The 19,194-nt window shown below is 37.1% G+C and overlaps 1 protein-coding gene across 1 annotated transcript in view; it reads right to left on the reverse strand.

Annotated features, from left to right (window-relative positions):
• Positions 1 to 503: 503 nt before the first annotated feature.
• The window catches only part of PDGFC (platelet derived growth factor C), a 122,315-nt gene continuing 103,624 nt past the window's right edge, over positions 504 to 19,194 (reverse strand). Inside the window, exons 4-6 of the mRNA XM_059471376.1 lie at positions 8,407 to 8,614; positions 2,796 to 3,013; positions 504 to 2,141 (exon numbers count right to left, since the gene is read on the reverse strand). Of these exons, the coding sequence (XP_059327359.1) occupies positions 2,025 to 2,141; positions 2,796 to 3,013; positions 8,407 to 8,614 (543 nt within the window). The 3' untranslated portion in view covers positions 504 to 2,024. The remainder of the gene's footprint in view (positions 2,142 to 2,795; positions 3,014 to 8,406; positions 8,615 to 19,194) is intronic.

Genomic DNA, 19,194 nt, shown 5'->3' on the forward strand with positions numbered 1-19,194 from the left:
CAGGTTTTTTTGTGACCATAATTCTGAATTCTGATACAGGGTTAATATTCAGACTGGAGAATTACATGTCACATTTACACCAGAAATTTTTCTTACTGAGTAGGTGTTTGAGGGTGGGGACAAAATAAGAAGCCACCTGAATATTTTCCAGAATTGGTACCAGAAAGTCATACTAACTTGCAAAAAACCCAAATTTTCATCAGAATTCATTTTCACTATGGAAACAATAACAGAAGATGTTATTTCAATCTGATGGCTTCACATCCCACACAATTTTGAACATTTTGACTGTTTGTACAAATAGCATCACATTAATTCCTTTCCTTTTTTTTCCTGGGGTATTTACAGTAATGCAGAATTAATAAAGCAAGTGGAAAGTCTTGGCAACAGAAGACTTTTGTATTCAGAGCTGACTTTCAAAATGGTAAGGAGAAAATCACCATCCTAGCTTTTCCCATTAAATTGTATACTGACAGGTACAAATATGCAACCACACCGAAACATTTATTCTCCCAAAATTAGCATTATTACTTTATTTTGTGATTCATTACAATCTGAAAATCCAATAGTCAAAAAAAATAAACTAGGCATAATGTTAAAGCATTTTACAAGCAAAATACTTTACTGTTTCCGTTTCAATTTGCATGGGGTGGGATAAGTGTATGGGTTAAAAATAAAACATACAGAAGAACAATACCATAGAGTTCATCAAACTGCTCTGCAGAGTGTTACATTCCTGTGAGTGAACAGTACTTAAGCAGCAGTTTCTGTCAATGGAAAACCATACACTTCACCATTGACAGGGCTGCCTTCCCATGACCATGATGCATCATGATGGCTGCAAGCCCCCGGTTTCTTCTCTTACATTGTAGGTCATTCTCCTTTAAAGAAATTACAGAGTTAAACAAGCCAGAATGCATCCATCTATGCTCATTTCTTCTCTACTTGAACAAAGGACAGTATGGAGAGAAGGAATTTTAAAAGTCAGCTTTTGAAACTGGTTATAGTAACCTCTGTCTCATATTTTTAGGCTCATGGAGCTAGCAAGCTTAGAGCTTCATCCACATATCTTTCTCTACTATTATCCAGGTAAAAAAAACTGTACTTTTCACTTTGTAGAAACAAACTGCAAAGAGATCATGCTTCTTTCCCACTGTAGTCACATTTCTGTTCCTCCAACTGTATAAGTCTGGCTTTAAAATCTCACAAAACTAAAAAATAGTTGATCTAGGTTGTAATAAAAAAAAAAGAATATTAAATACCTTTGGTAAAAATAGATATATTTAACAAGTTTAGAAAAGCAAATAGTTATATCGTCAAAAGGAGAGTATAAAAATGTACACGATAAAAAATAACAAACACACAAAAAAAATCATCAGCCATAGTAGTAAGAATAAAGGCACTGATCTTTTCAATGTTTGCTTCCTTAGCTCACATTATTGTCCAGTCTTCCTTCTAAAAGGCAGGAGCTTTACTAGAGCATATGGAAAAATCCAGTCCTTCCTACCAGCATTAGACAAATTAAATTTAATTCGGAAAAGGCAGTCTGTTTTAACCCAAGTTTATGCAACAGAGAACACTTTGATTTAGGTACGTAGGAGTAGCTGAACACAAAGGTTTCAGGTGTTTTCAACCAGAGGCCAGATGTACTTGAGCTGTAGAAATGAGACAGCCAGCAGGATCAAGTCTCCATGATGTCAGCCTTCTAAATCTATTTTTTACTCCTAAATTATAAATCCATGTATTGCCAAGAAAATTGTGGGGAACAACAACAATACATATATTTTAAATCCCTCATTGATGCCTTTCTCCCATCCTTTCACTGGGCCTCCAAACAGAGCTGTCACACACATATAATCCCGGTTTGGCTTCTCCTCTTTTTAGAGCTCACTGTAAATCTTCGAGACGGAAGATCCCCAAAGCAAACAACTGAGATTACAGAAGGAGATAATGCACAAGCCCCATAATAGAATCAGCCATTGATTGAATGTGCTTTAAAAGAAAACAGCACAATTATATCATGTTTATCCTTCAGTATTCCTTTTGCACACACAGTCACACTCCTCGTGGTGTTCCAAGGGTACATCTGTCAATGATTTATGCAATCCTCGGACACCAATCCTTGGCTTCAGCTGAAGAACCTGAAGGAGAAGAAGCCAAGCATCAAGAAAACAGCAAGTGCTTCATCACACACCTAGACTATGAGCTAGATTGCACTGGAAACCCACTGGATGACAGGAAGCATATTAAAACTGAATTTCTTCATTAATTCCACCCACTCATTACTAGTTTTGCTTTTACCTCAAGCCATTTACAAAATTGATTAAATCACGTTGAACGCGATTAAATCATGTTGCTTTGCCAAAGAAGAGTCTTGCAATTTCAGATTTCCACTTAATTTTATTTAAGAGCAAACAGTAGAGTTAACCCAATTAGAAAATTCTATGATAAACAATTTTAGCTATAAATTTACAGCAATGGAAATGATCAAATATTTGTTTCTTCATAAAGCCAATATCTACCACTAGAGAAAGAATGAAAGGTACGGCTGTGATGTGTCTGAACTGCACTAGTAAATACCTCAGAAATTAATAGTTACACAGAAAAGTATATTAATAAGAAAGATTTTACCTTTTTCAATGTAATACCTAATTAAAATGCTAAAAAAATATTTACTAAAAGTGCAATACATAAAATATTAAAATATTAATGGCGGTGCATTCATTTTATTAAAAATAAATGCCCTGATTGGCTTTCAGCGTTTCCAAACATGCAAATGTAAAAGCAGTGCATACCTCGTGGTATTTTTTGGTGACTTTAGTTGGCACGCACTGGCACTCATTGCAGCTCTGCTGACAGCAGGCACAGTTTCCCCCGCAGCGCTTCACCAGCAGACACAGCGGCCAGAAGATGGTGTCCGTTCTCTTGAGCTCCTCGCGCAGCGACACCGAGAAGTTGCGCGGGGTGCAGCTGTACAGCCGCGCCTCCTCCTTCAGGAGGTTCAGATCCACCACTGCAAACAGACAGAGAAAATTGTGCTCATCTCATCTGCAACCCAAGCTCCCTCCTGGCAGATCACCTTCAGCGGCGCAGAACCCATGGGGAGGGTTCACTTTGGTGTAGGTTCAGCGCAGTTCCATGAACACCATGAAACTCAAATGGAATGATCGCTGCACAGTGATAGTCACCCATTATTTTATAACTCTGGCAAAGCTGGTTCCATTTAAAGCAAGATTTGGCTGCTATGTTCCAGTATATGTTTTATCAAATCAACCCTAATGGAAGTCACTTTGTTCACACCAATACTCTGAGCTCCAGTGTTGCTATTCTACGGTCATTTTGGATTTGGAGAAACACACACAGAGCTATTTAGAATCCTGCAAAATTTCAAAGAGATTTTCAATTCACTTGCAATAAAGCATTCAAACTTCTTGTTTCAATTTCAATTATCGCTTCTTTGCTAGGGCATTGTAATTATAAGAAGAATGAAACCATTCATATCTAAGCAGAAGTCACTTTCATGGACAAAGAACTGCAAGGAGTTGTCACCATCAGGGAATTCTGTACAGAATAAATAACTGCGCAAGACTGTATATCTCTGTATCTATTAGTAGGTTCCATTTTCTCCTCCCTCTCCACAGCAGCATATATAAGAATTTCTGTTGTTCAACTAGGTTTCATTTTCTCTTGATGTGTCTTAAGTAAAAGTTCCTCCTTGTAAGCAACTAACTTGAAGTGCAGGTTAAACATATTAATATTTGGCATCAGTTTCCCTATAAACTGGTTCCACTGTATCATACTAAAGTTTCACTATGCCAATGGTTTAACAGCAAGGTTCATGAAAAGATCTGAAAGAACAAGCTCCTTTATGTTCATCTTAGCTGCATAGTCAAGAGCTAACAAGCCTTGAAATAACCAGTTGAAATTGGGAAAAAAATAATAAGACTGTGGGGAAAAAAACAGTGAGAAGCAATGGAAATTGAATTTATTTCAGAAAAGTCAGACTATAGTGATCCTGATCTAGGGTCTTTTGTCTGGATTGTTTTTCTCCACACCCACCATTAAGGAACAGAAGTGATGTCTAATTCACAGGGATACTACTCTCTCTAGCAAAAAACCAAAAGATAAAGAGAAAATGAAAACCCTATGATAACATGACTATTGAGATGAGTGAAACGGAGGCCCCGAATAAAGTGACAAAGACATTTAACCAACTGGTCTTAAGCTAAATCAAGAGAAAATTGGGGGGGGGGGGGGTTGAAAGAACCCCAGTACATTAATATAGCTTAAAAAATACTTTAATGTCATCTATTAATGAATAAAAATAAATTAAATAAAGCTAAAATAAGTTTCTGATCTGAATCACCCTCTAGAGAAATATCTTTTTTTCTCTCTCTGCTATGTAAAGAGCCTTAAGAGGTCATCAAGAAGAACTTCAGCCTATCAAGGCAAGATAATTCCTCCTAATTCTATTTAAACACATGCTACATTAAAAAAATTTGGAAGCTGGATTTCTTTAGCAGAAATGCTCAGTGGTACTCTCCAAGGAGCAGATCTTTGGGAAGGAATTTCAATCCATGTTCCTTCAAACATTTCTTTTGCAGGCATATCCACATACTGGCATCCATAAGTAAGGATTTATTGTTGTGAAAGGTCAGTTAAACCCACTGAAGCCTTCTCTTTGCTTGCACTCACAGTGAATGCCAAGCTGGGGAACTTCATTCCATCACTATCAGGTCAACATAGGCTCCTAAATAAACAAACTGAATTTTAAGAGGGAGGAGTGTGTAATAGCTCTAATAGCGTTACTGATAGGACACCAGCCTGCCTCCCACACTGCAAGAGCATTCTTTGGATAAAGTTGAGGAGAGAGCAGAGGAAAAGAGAGACAAAACTTCCAGGGGAGAAATTCACTGTGAAAAAACAGAAATTATTTAAACCCTTCTGATCAGCTAATAGCTCTAGGCTGAGTCACTTAAAAGGTGGATGTGTCTACCTCCATTAATCAAGGACTGCGGACAGGAATGGAGTGTTTCTTTCTTCTGTAGTGTTTTCAAACATGTAATAAGTGAGCTGTCTGAATGAGGATAAAATGCCTGAAGCACACTGTGAAAAGTGCTAGTTCTGCTAGTACTTTCTCCTGGAAGATCGTTTCTGCAGAGACCTATATGCTTGGTGCAGTGAATTTGAAGGAGCTAATCTTACGTGCTGCTCAGCCCTTCACCATGGGATATTGAAAGTGAAAGTGGGCGCTGACACCCCTTCCAGCAGGCCCACGGAGCAGTGGGAGAGAGATTCTTGTGTGGTGATGTCCTTCTCCATTGCCTTCTGGCAGCAGCAGAGGAATGCATCAATTTCCCTACCTACAGCTAGCTGTACTTATAGAGAAAAGCGCAATGCGCTAAAATAAACAGCATGGTACTCACTTTGTCACAAAAAGAAATTAATTTGAACTCAACCCCTCAGACCTGCAGACATTCATTTCAAAAGGGTTCTTTTGGAGAACACACAGCTCTTAGCAGATATCTTTCAGGGTTCTGTACTGTTACAACAGGCTTCAGGAGAGATGAACAAATGTCATGTTTGATTTCCAAGCTTTAAAATGTACTAAGGTATATTGCTGTAATACCTCACAATGAACCCTTGCCCTATCTTATGTAATTCAATTTCATTAAAAGGTCTGTGGCAAATTTATCTAGTGCTTATATAATCACTTCTTTGAAGTGTGTGAATGAAGCTGTTATTTTTTCAAAGAGTAGCTGTCTATTCAAAATTTATTTTAACACACTGTGGGCACGAAACTAGATGAGAGAATGTATATATTCCCTTAAAAGTGTTTACTTAACCACAATAAAAGGTTATGTGGATTTCCCAAGTGCACTGAGTTACAGTACCTGTTATAATGTGAACATTTAAACACTCCTTCAACTTGGCTTCCACTCATGTATCATGTTTGACACAATATGACACAACAGTCAAGGTTCTTTTGTCTAGCACTAGCTCAGGAGGAGTGAAGGCTCTGCAGCAGCACATAAATGCGAAACACTAAAATAAAAATAAGTGAAGGATAAAAAAATCTAGATGCAGGTAGGCTCACAGTAAAGTGCATTTCAAAAGCATGCCAACACTGGCACACACAACTGAACTAATCCATGTTCACAGCAGCCTGAAATTAATTGTGTTATGCAACTGGCAATGCAATTTTCTGGCATCTTCTGGATGTGTATCGAGTACCACAGGGAAACTTCTTTCCCAAAACATTTTTCCAGCTGGATACTGCTCTCAAAGTCAATGAAACAAATTAAATTCCTGTTGGGGCACTTGTGTGTGAGCACAGATAGCGGCAGAATGGTTTCATTCCTAAGCACTTTGGAGATGTTCCTGGGAATGTAAGTTTCTTACTGGCTTCTACAATAGGAGCTGTTACAAAATCTCAAGGAAGAAGTGGGGTATAAATAAAAAAAAAGTGACATAACTGTACAAAATCCTCAACTGCTAAGGACTACGCTTTCACTGGGACTATTTTTTCCCTCCTTAAGGACATTTCAGAATATGATCTAAAGATTACATATAGATTTCAGTGGGAAGTGATGGGATATATTTTGCTGTGCAAAAAAATTATTTTTATGCACGTTTAATAGTATAAGAGAATCTATGACTATATTTCGACATCAAAGCCTCTGAACTTGGGTCTTCTTTTCTGACTAGAAGTTTTTGGAAGCATTTTATCCAGAGAGAACACCAGAGACGGAAGTTCTCTGGAATTTAGGTTGTCTAAATATAGTTTTTCATACCAATTATTATGTAGGACTAGAGGATATTTCTCTACATAAAGTAAGATACACTTTTAATAACTTGTTTATGATAATAGGACAGTAATTCAGTTTTTACACTGAAACACTGTAAACTTGAAACTGATCTAATCATGAATCAAAGAGTTTAAATGAAACAAAAATTTTGAGGATATGTCCTTCTCACAAACATGTCTTAAAAAGGTTTTGAAATACAGCAAACATGCTGCTTGAGAGAATAACATGGGAAAAAATAAAAAAGAAGAAAAAAGGTTTTGCTTTTCCTATCTATTGAATAGTTCTATGGCATTTCAACTGGACATATTTTCCATCTCAGGCTATTCTATTACAGACTCAGCAATGCAGTCTGAGGGTGGTCTCTAAGACAAATGTGGCAATACCATGATATGTTTATTCAGTGAAAAAATCTATTTCAGCATCTAATTAGAAGTCTTTAAAAGATTTACCCTGATAGTTTCCTTCTAAGTTATGTCTTGCAGGGAGTTTCTTTTGTCAATATAGATGTTATCCAACACCTGCATTTTGTTTTTCTCCCACTTACTGTGTGCTTATGGCATGCATTTGGCAAATACTAAATCTCTTTAATTAAGGAAGTGCTAAATGACTATCTGAGAGCTTTTAAAGATGTTTCCTCCTGTTTGGCTCATAATTTAGCTGCTCTATACACAGCTATAGCAATATGGATAGGGTACAAAGGCTGATTTCTGGGCTCTGATCTAACAATAAATTGTCAAACCCTTAAATTTGAGCTATGCAAAGTTCTACTTCCTCCCTTTTCTTGCTGATCAGATGATAACCACCTACTTTACCCCCACCAACAGGGAAGACTGTTCAGTTATGCTCATATGTTTTTATTTTCATGCTGTATGGTGGGCAAATGTACTGCCTTCACGCTATCCATGTTTACCCATAAACATGAAATAGTGGGTAGCATCTGGAGGGGATGTGGCAGGAAATTCAGGAGTGTCAGATGTAGAAGGAAGAAAATGAGTAGCTGATCAATAGATCTACAAATTTTGAAAACACAGTCTACTTTACTTCTGATGAAATTGACAACTGCACGATCAACCCAGACATGGACACATGGTATTCCCTAAGGTGTCGTCAAAGAGAAACATTTCGGTATTGCTCTCAATTCATTTCACGTAGAGACTGGAAACATTTTAGGGAAATAAACAATCACTCACATAATACCGTAAGTATAAGATATTACCTACCTCAAATTAAAATAAAGTTCTTGCCCTCCATAAAAAAAGAAACGCACAAATTTCAAATGTGTTACTCCATCAAGATGCCCTGCTACTTTAGGGAAATAAAGATCTCCCAGGTTCCCTACAGGAAAGTGCTGTGTTTGCTTTTTTTTTTAAATTCCACTTTGCTGCCCTATCCTGCTAAATTCCTTTAAGTTTTGAGTTTAGCTATTTCCCTTTTTCAAATAATACAATGGTGAGGGCGGTGAATAAAAATGGAACCTGCTCTCTTTCTAACGTATTCCTTTCTTCGAACCAAAAATCAAGGTGAAGAACGCTCTTAATTATTTGTCAAGAAATCATACCCACAGCAAGCTGCAAGGCCATACAGAAGACTAAATTACCTCTTGACTTCCTCCCATGAATGTATGCTTTCCCAAGAAGCTGCCACGTTGGCCTGTACAAATCTTCCAAGTCCAGCTGCCACCGCTCCGGTTCGAGATAGCGGATAAGGTCTTCCACGGTGCTGAACCCAGCCACGGCGTTGTTTAACACATCCAAGGGCAAGGCTGATGGGGGCAGCAGGGATGGGCTGGGGGCTTCTGTGTGGTGCTGCAAGCAAACCCAAGAGAAGAGCACCAGTCAGAGGGTTAATGCATCTGGCTCTGACAAAGTGCGGTACTTTACCCAGTTACATAGCTGGGAAAGTTTATAAGTGGATAGCTTGTTTCCAAAGTACAGTTTATCTAATAAGACAAACGACAAGAGTCAAAAAGTACCTAATTATTCTTTAGCAATAATTGTAAACAAACCTCCACTGCAGAGTTTGCCTACTTCTTATATTTCCTGTCTTGCAGCCAGCATGCCACTACACCTGCTGTCCTTTGAACATGTTCACTGAGTGACAGATGGGACTTCAGAAACAGAATAAAGGGTGATTTTAAAATATGGCCCCATTTACAGGCATTTCCCAAACCCCTCTAGAAATCTGAAACATTTCACATTCTGCCTCTCCTCAGAAAGTTAGCCACAATCTTTGCCTTCTTGTCCTTCAATGCAAAACATTAACATACCCCAGTACAAAGACAGAAAATATTCTTGCTGTCATCCATAAATAAAAAAAAAGTTATGTTTAATACAGTGCTAAGAATTGTGTTTCTGGTTAAACAATAATGAACAGTGTATTAACAACATCTGGCATAACTAAAATTATTTCTCCCTTACAAAGAGAAAATAAATGTCCCAAATGAAATCAAAAGCATTTAAACATTGAAATTGAGCCCTGACAAAGTACTCTACCACAGCACAAATCTCACTGACAAGCTCAGTGGACAGGAATACTTAGTCACAGACAATTCAAGCAAAGTGAGGCATCTGTTTCTGTTCACTCTACAATCTGTTTTAAAATTATGCATTGATTTATATTTTCAAAACAATAAAAAATGGCAGGAAGGTAAGCCTTAGGAGAAAGCTGCTTCTGAGGCACCTGAAGTTTAGACTTTAGGCTTTTCTGTATGCAGACACTACTACAGACATTATGTCCACAGTAATGCACCAGAGCAATTCATCTGGATCATGTAAGAAAGATGAAGAAAAATTTGCACACGCTGCTGATTTAGGGGATGGAGAGGACAAGAATATGTGTTTATATAGATATCTATATTTAAAAATCTTCATACCACTTAGTGTCAAAATGGCACTGTCAGTAACGTAATGTGAACTGTGTATATACTATAATCTTTCCCATCTATAATGTCAGGTCAATGGTAGAGTAGTCATTTTCCTTTTCAAAATGACCAGAGAAATTGATGAGAAATGTAACAGTTATGCTGGAAAAGAAGATTTAGTGCAACACTCAGCAGAAGTTTCCTAAAATATATACTCGTGTCATAGCTGCACCACATACCAATAACAATAATTTATTTTCTGTCCTCTAAATTCTATTAAATATGCAGTTTTGGTTTCAGCCAAATGCGTGGTTGAAAGAGCAGCAAATGGGAGTAACCACCATGGCCCTCCTATTTTTTGCTTGAAGGCTTTCTCTACAACTTCAAGAAATGCAGCCACCAGAAGGATTTGTGCTGCTTTTTAACTGGAAGTCTTGCAAAAATAATACAAAACATAGATTAAGTGTTCTGCTACTGTTACTTTTACAATATTCCCATCTTGCTAATCATTTCCATTAGAGTTGGTGAAACAGTTGTTTCCCATCCTGGATGAATGTGATTTTCAAAATACTAAAATATTTCTTCTTCTCTTTGCTCTATTGCCTGCATTAAAAATAGTAATGTGTTTATCCATCTATTCCATTATGAAAATAAAGCAACAGATTCTGGTCTATAATTTAAATAGTTGCTCTTAGTTTAGTAAGGTTCAGAAGAGTGCTGTGACATTGCAATTCAGATGGTCAGAAAAATAAACATTCCAAAATTTTTCTTCCTGTTTTTCTCCGCAATACTGTAACAGCCACATTTCCTGGTTTGAAGGTGCAAGGTTTTACTAACATGGAAAACAAAATCAATGGTGGAACTCATAACTGAAGTAAAAAAAACAAATTCTTCTATTTTATTTTCAGCTGAAGATTTACTTCAGTGTCTTACTTCTGCTAGGATTTTTTTTTGCCAGAGAAACAGGTGGATTCTAGAAGAAAATGTATTGATCTAGAATCTATGTCCATATTTACAACTTACAACATCCACACTAAACAATACATACACAGCAAGTAATCCATCAGTTTATGGCATTCTGGATTCAATAGGTATGAGTTAAACTGTTGTGAGGATATGGTGAATCACTGCACTTAATGGGAACACAATTAAAATTGCCATCACTTTTTAATCATTCTCATAGCAACCAAAAACAAAGTATTTGAAACAGCAAAATCATACAGCTTTTGATGTTTTAGAATAAAGTCATTAGGATCTCAGGATTAAGAGTGTTTTTCCCAATGATCTTTAATGTTAGTCAATTTATATAACAGTTAAAATGTACCAAAGATTAAAGATTATTGATATCATAGAGATGTATATTGAATTTGTGACCTAATAACCTTTATGAAATCTCAATCCAATAAACTGTTCAAGATAAATGGTACTTCTAAATATACTTTACATTGGTTTTACTTGTTAGTGGATACTAATTACTTTATAATTTAAATCTTTTTGACAGAATATCCAGGGCAGCAAGTGTGACTAAACTCCTTCCAGTGACTAAAACTATATGGAATTCTGTACAATTTATAATTTCACTTGACTTTCTCAAAGTTTGCCATCTATAGGCAGAGTTTACATATGCAATAAGGTGTTACTCGCAGAGCAGAAAGCAGAAATGACTTGATGCAAGAAATTGACTTTGTGGATGGTACACACCTTTTAGAACAAGCCAATGTGGAACTCCAGCACGATTCTGAAAAGTAACATCATAGCTGCAACTCAGTAATGCTGAAATGCTTCTTACCTGAAACTTTCAGTCACTTTATAGTAAATCTATCACTCCTGCTGCAATTTAATCTGTATTTCTCTAGGCAGTCCCACCTGGATGCCCCACTCCACCTGCATGGCTGACACTCACTGGTGATCTCAAGGCACTCCCTGTGCTGTGCCATGGCACCAGCAGCCAGTGGGTGTCAGAGAGAGCAATGCCATTTCACAGCAGAATGGTGCTGGGAAAGCCTCCCAGGAGGACCACTGATGATCTCTAGCTGTTTTGCTGCTCAGCATTGATGGAGATAATGATCTGATGATGAAGCAGCCATCTGTCAAGTGGACATTTATTCTATAGATGGCATCACCTAATTTACTCCACAGAAATTTCTCATGTCTCCCCTAACAGGTCACCTAAAAATAATCAACATTTGATTTAACATATATTTATTTATCTGACTGGGGAGATAGAACCCAAGACTGCAGACACTTCTGCTGTCCAAATATAGCACCTATCCAAAATATCTTTCCTGATGGAAACCATTTTCTGAGAAGTGATGTTCTCCACACTCTGCTATAATAAATACTAATTGACAGTAAACACTTATTCTGTCATAGCAACACATTCTCAACTCATGCCAATGTTTTAGGTTTGAGATCACCTTTCTTATTTTTTTTTCCCTGAGCATGAATAATTTCTGTCAAGATAGATTTGACAAATGCATCAAGTTGTCTATATGACTCCTGTAGTAAAAAAAAAAAACAACGTGCTGTGGTTTGTTTCTGTTTTTCTGCCCAGGAAACAATTGCAAATTGCTTTAATAAGCATAAATATGCTTAGAACAAAGATAGAGACAAACAGTTGCATATTTACTGTTAGTTAAAGTGATTCAGGATGAAAACCAGAGCAGAAATCATTGAACTTCTGCTGGCCTGTACAACAGCCAAGAATGACAATTGGTGTTGGATCAAACAGAATTTTCTTCAGGTTTGTTTATATTGTATTTCTGTACATGCACTTAGCTCTATCAAAACAAATACCACACAGAAATCCCCAAATTGTTTACAAACATACAAGACAGGCCAGTAGACCAGTTTAGGCAACGGTTAAAGATATAGGCTTGGGAAAAAGGATGGAAATAATACAGAATAATGTCACAAGACCATCCAACCCAGAACATCACACATAACAGTGCCCCAGAAAAAATTTAGGGACCAAAATGCATCTTAGGTTGCTCACAATATTAGTTGTGCCCTATTAAAGGAATCAAAACTACTCCATCTAGCCTCTTTCTCAAAGGGAAAAAGAGTAGGACATTATTGTAAGTAGAATAAGAAGTCAACCCTCACTGAAGCAGCAGATTTGAACAAAAGCTTCAACAAACAAATTTAAAATTATCTAGTTGAAGTTAAAGTCTAAAATATTATTTAGTATGCAGCCTAACACGAAGACCTATGATTAATTTCTTGTTCTGACACATTTCTTGTGTTATCTGAGCACAGTATTTAGGTCAAATTTTCATCATGTAAAGCATCTGAGGGTAGTATCTCCTTGCTGTGCCAGCATGATTGTGTATGTGGCTGAATAATAAACAAGAGGCAAACTTCTGAAAAAGAAGAATATACCTTCAACAGCAAAGCCATCACAATTGAAAACACAGCAGCTGCTAACACAAAAACAGTTTTAGATTCACTCTGGCACCAGGAATTTCACAGCATACAGGTTTGTAACCTTATCAAATTTGTAAATTGAACATAAAGGCAATTCCTTGACCTCACAAATTCGGTGAGAGGATGAATACAACCAGTTTTTGTTAGGTACTCATTATTGGTTTACCTGAAGAATACAGAAGTGTATTAGACAGATAGCAGGTATAAATTTGGATATGAGACTGGATATTAGAACCTTTCCTGTTTGCCACTCTGTCTCTGTTCTTTGCTTGCACTGTACCTATTCCAAGGATAAACAACTCAGAACACAACAGCACTGACCTACAATCTACACAAGGTCAGCTCTTAATAGCTCTATTATGACCTAAGGAAAGCCTTTCTTTTGCTCCTGGTTCTCAGGATAAGGATAACACGCCAAAGGTACCAACACCACCCTCTGCCAGTTAAAGAAGAGGCAAAAAATAGTAATGTTAGGTTGCTGCTGCCAGGAGTAAGGAATTTCATGTTTAATAACGCAAGCACTAAGAGTGGAAAAACAAAAACAAGTGAGTCAAATACTTGGCATGACAGGACATTTACAAGTACTGAATACTATGTCTAAAATAATTACCTCCCCACAAAAGAAATCCCTACTTTTTCTTTTTGCTTTCTTGGCTTGAAGAAAATATTGTCAAGCAGTTTCTGAGTTATGACCCATTCATCAGTTGGCGCAGTTCACAGAAAATAATAAACATCAAAGTAGTTTAATCAAACTAGAAGAGACTCTAAAAAAGCCTCAAAGGAACCTAGTCTCCCCTGAAACACAACTAGGATCAGTAATTTGAAAGAAATAACATATTTCTCTTAATGAAATATCTGTAGATTTTGTAGGGTTTTTTTTTAAATTATTATACAGGAACATTCCAAGTCCTGCTCAGATTTAAAGATATGCTTTTGAAAGTTATCGTACATGCACATTCTTGTAACACGCACTCAAGAACCCGTTTTCTTCCTTCATAATCACAGGTAACCCTCCTTCTAGCATCATTAGAATCTCTGAGAGAAAGCAGATCTCCAACTCTTTCGAGTTTGCCCTGAGGATACAAATTTTTTCACATAACAATAGCTCTTTGTTTTCTCCCAGGAGTACATGCAGTAATAGGTGTGAAGAGCCTCTAGAAATCCTGACCTGCCTGAAAAAGCACACACTTTTACTTGCTTGCACCTATGCAGTACAAAAGAAAAAGCACTAGTGAAAGTCTCTCATTTATAAAGACATCTTCTCTGTGCAACATTAATGTGCATTGCTAAGAAAGTGTTAGTCCTGTTCAAGTTTCAAGGCAGAAGGAAGTAATGTGTAGCTGGGCCTGTGTGCAAATACCCAAGCAGAGAAATCAAGCTCCAGGATCCTCTTCTTATGCCTTATGCAAAAGAAATGAAAAAAAAAAAAAAATTAAAAAAAAAAAGCCACAGAGGCAGATAATTTAAGCTGCGAAATCCAGGAATAAGGTGAGGATGTTTACTGCACATGGTACAGATGGAAGTCAGGAAGGCTGCCACAGCTCCCATCCACTGCAGCACCTTTTCCTGCTTTGGATAAGTGACTGTCACAGCATCATGGATGGCTGCATGAGAGACACATCACCCTGGAGATGCTGAGCAGGTGGGGCTGGTGAAATAAGCTCCAGTGGCACTGAGTTAAACATCCTTCTCTTCCAGCTGGCCTTCTTCCAGGGGTGCAACCTCTGCCAGGCAAGTGACACACAGGTAAGGGGGTACCAGCCCTCCTCATTTTAATGCTTCTGAAAATGAGAACCAGACTGCAGCATGACAGCAGCCCACTCCTCTTTCCTGGGCCTCCAGCTCTCTGCCTTTCACAGGCTCCCCAAATTTTCTGTTCCTATAGAGTGCTACAACCTCTTATCAAAAGCTTGTCCACACTCTCTTTGTGTGCATGCAGGGTTTTCCTTTCATCTCACTGAGGACCTAATTTGCTGAGTATCCAGGCCTGCCCTTGCATCAATTTACATCTTAAAGCCAGAGATGAGAAGGCTTTCCAAACTCTACATCCATATTTTTGCTACTGCATTTTGGTGATTGCGTTCCCAATATGTGTAACCTCTACTCTCCATAACCACCTACAGGAGGAACATCACAGAGATGTCTAGGGAAAATGAACACCTTTGAGCCTTTCTGGTTTTGCCTGGAACAGGTGGGAATAAAAGAATAAAGATGTGCAAAAGTAGCATTGGATAAAAGTCTTACAGCTTAACTAACAGCATAACATTACCTCAGGCTAAACTTCTGAGACAAAATGTATTTTGAAAATGTTTAAATATTTCCCTAAATAGAGTTTCTGTGCACTTCACAGAGAAGGCCTGGAATTCTAATTGTGCTGGAAACAACTGCAAGATGCTCCCAAGGAAGCTAGCAGCATGGAAATAGCACAGGATGTCACTAATCATCAGCGTTCCTCTGGCAAATTGCAGCTTTTTGCCTGAAGTCTATGCACACTGACACCTTTTGAAATAGACAGTACAGGTGTGAGAGACAGAGCTGACACATTTAGAGCTAGCTCATTAACTCTCAGAGGATGCCATCAATTGCAATAATCTCTGGAACCTATTTTCAAAAAACCTTTATGGATTGGTTAGTTGTCATAAATATATATAAACAAGTATGTGTACATTAATGGTTGTGTTTATATATGCATAAAATACAGCTTGATTTTTCTGTGATCACATGTATCAGTAATAAATCACACTTATTCATTTTAAAGGCAAAAAGCAGAAAACTGATGCTTAGCCCTGTATTGTATGGGAGAACTTATTGTAAATACACTTCATCATGATAGTGTTAGAGGTTTCTATCCCTAGGAGACATATACACAGACACAACTATATTTCTTGCATGCAGTTGCATTGATTTTTTTCTGTGCATCTGTTAAGTCTCATTGAAGCAGCACATGCTAGCTACTTCATGAGTATTTCATAGGCACTGCAAAACTACCTGCCTCTCCTTTACTGTAAGTATCTGTTTTTTTACAAAATGACCCAGTGATTCTTGTACTATTTTGGGTAAGAAGTTTCATTCACTGATTTATTCTTTCAGCTAATTAAGGAGCGAAGAATTGTATAAACAACTCTGCTTGAAACCTGTGTTGTCAACATCTTTGTCAACTGCAGAGATCTCAAGCCATGAAGAATACAACCCCTGCAAGCCCCAGAATCCAGAAAGCTGGCAGATTCAGCCAGATACCTGCAATGGAAATCAAATTCTGATGCCTTTTTTTCTACCTTTCTAATTGGTTTTTAATTGCATTTGCCTGCATGAGGAATCTGTGGACATGGTAGTGAACAGGATTCTAGATAGAAGACTCAAAGAAATGTGAGACATCTCTCAGCTTGGACACATTTTGACTCAGTAGGCAAAGAGCCAGCCTGACTATTCTGAAAGCAGGACCTGCTGAAGTTGAAATTCACTGGGCTGAACAGGAAGCATTTAAAAGCAAACAGCCTGTGATAATCATATAGAACAAGTTATGGCATAGATTATCTCCAAGACAAGAAACTTCAAAGTCAAATCAGTATGTCAGTTTGAATCTCAAGTTACTTCCTGAAATAATTTGTCTTTTTTTATCATTTTCAATTTACTGTAGATATACAAACTAATTTTAGGTTGATTATCCCAGAGTGAGGGTTTCTATTAAGCATACTTGTGGCAGAACAACATATAAACCATAACTACTTCCAAAATCTTAATTTTTAGTGAGAACTCTCTGCTTTTTTATACATTTCTCTCTTTTAAATGATCCTTTAAAAGAAAATTTAGAGTGAGCTTTCCCCATACCACACAACTATATATATATATATGCCATAAGAAAAAGACTACATTTGTATCCTAGTAACAACTGCTAAATATTTTGATTTCTGAATCTCAGAGTAACTTTCATTATAACATTTTCAAAACAAATTCATGAAATGCATTCAAAACTATCTGGCTTTTCCCATGTCCCATGCATGAGCACATGGGAGGATTATAACTGCAGCTTTAAAAAGCTATAACCCAGTAGATCATGTTATGTCTTATACAATTTAAATGTACAATAAAAATATTTAGTCTAATTCAGACCATGGACAATACTAACATCTAGATACACATTTTAAAGGGTATGAAATGTGTTTGTGTGTTTATATAGATAAAGTACCTGCTGAAAATGACTGAAAGTAGACTGCATATAGGCAAAATGAAGTACCAAAATAATTTACTGAAGTATAGTTTCTCTCATCACAATCTCATAAAATCTTTCTTTGGAGAAAGATCCTGTCATGTGCTTGCAGCAAGGTGCTAAAACAGGCAAATCCCCCAGCATCTGAGCAATCATAACCTTCATGTCTGATAGCATTTTCTTTTTTATATTCACAGGACTGTCCTAAACAAATTAGCAGCTGCAGTGAATCCTTACAACGTGTGGAACGTGTGAGGAAACGTGCAGGACAGGTGGTCAGCTATTCACATCTCCTGGGACTGCTGCAGGTTAAGTTTTGGAAACGCGAAATATTTTCCTAAGTAGTTACTCTGTCCGCCCTGTCTTAGTGCTTTCCTTTCAACTCCCCCTTATTAACTACTCATCACACATTTAAGAACATTTAAAGTTTATTCCCTGCTTAATCTAGCTCATTGTTAAGAGATCATTGCAGTCTTGTACCCATTTGCAGGGCAGGACTCTCTATTGATTGCTTGCTGACTTTTCGAAAGAATGGGATATTTTCTCCTCATACTGCTCTCACTGAGGAGTTAAAGTAGAACTCCACAGACCCTTAAAAAACTACATCAATATATCATTGCTTGATGACTTACTGAATATACCCACAATTACCTTTTTATGTTTCAACCCCAAGCTCGTAAAGTAGCTTCATTTTTGTTTTGTGCTTGAACTGACCTTGTGATTAAAGCAGTAGGGTATTTAATGACTGTTTTAAATAGTAGTGACATCACTTTGCACTAAAATATTCCTTCATGGACATTCAAATGCATGAGTTGACAGCTAAATAAGAAGTGTTTTTTCCAAATGCTGCTATAAATAAACCCTTTACCTTCATTTTGTGAATATAAAGTCAAATGTAATTTTCTAGGTTGTCCTGTTCTGATTAATGTTGTATTATGCCTGCAATTCCCTTCTAGAAGGGAAACCTTATCAAGATTTATATATCAAATATTGGAACAAGAAAGAGAATATCTCTTCTCAATATTCATAATGATATCCTTATATCTTTTCTACAGTTTATATTTATTGTACAGAGACTATGGCTCCAAGATTTAGCTGAAATTTAGCAGAATAGGATTCCACCACAGCTTAGCTTCTTTCCCTGACACTTGGATAAAATGCAAGTCCAGTATACATACCTGAAGGCTGAATTGTGGAACCTGAATTTTGCTTACAATATGAAATTATCATCCAAAAGGAGGAATAACACTGTAGTTGAACTGACAGCAAATAAAGTGCCCAAGTGAATCAATGCAAAATGAGATTCCTGCAATCAGATGGCAGTGAGCCATAGTCTTATGTAGTCTAAGATGTAGTCTTATGAATGTTTGCTCAGATCTTAATGCAAATGGAGTTACTGTGACTATTAATCACTACATTTATAGACACACCTAAAATTCAAGCAGGAAAAAGTTGTGGTTGCTCTATTTATGATTTACAGTAGCCTTCTTTTAAAATTTTCTGCACACAAAGCTCTAGTTTAATTGACTGACAGTAGTTGATAAGGAATAAACAGCCAACTTAAGTGCAGCTGTTCTGAATAGAAAAAGGGTTTTGTAAATTCTTCTGTGACAGGGGATGTGGCCAGCCATGGTTATAGGGCACCATGTCTGCAGACCTTTTTTAAAATTACTCATTTTACTCAAAACACATATAACAGCTTAATCAAATTAAACAACAGTAAGTGTTTGGAGTCAGTGAATGAACTGCTCTTTAAGGTCCCTCTAGGAACTTCCTCACTGGAAATGAGTAGGTTCTTAATAAAATGTTTACTTATCCCAGTATGCTCACAGGAGTTTCATCAAACATTAAACACCAGGAATGAGTGTTTGTTACAACTGGAAAGTGTATTT

This window comes from Ammospiza nelsoni, chromosome 4 (assembly GCF_027579445.1).
Source record: "Ammospiza nelsoni isolate bAmmNel1 chromosome 4, bAmmNel1.pri, whole genome shotgun sequence".
NCBI lineage: Eukaryota > Metazoa > Chordata > Aves > Passeriformes > Passerellidae > Ammospiza > Ammospiza nelsoni.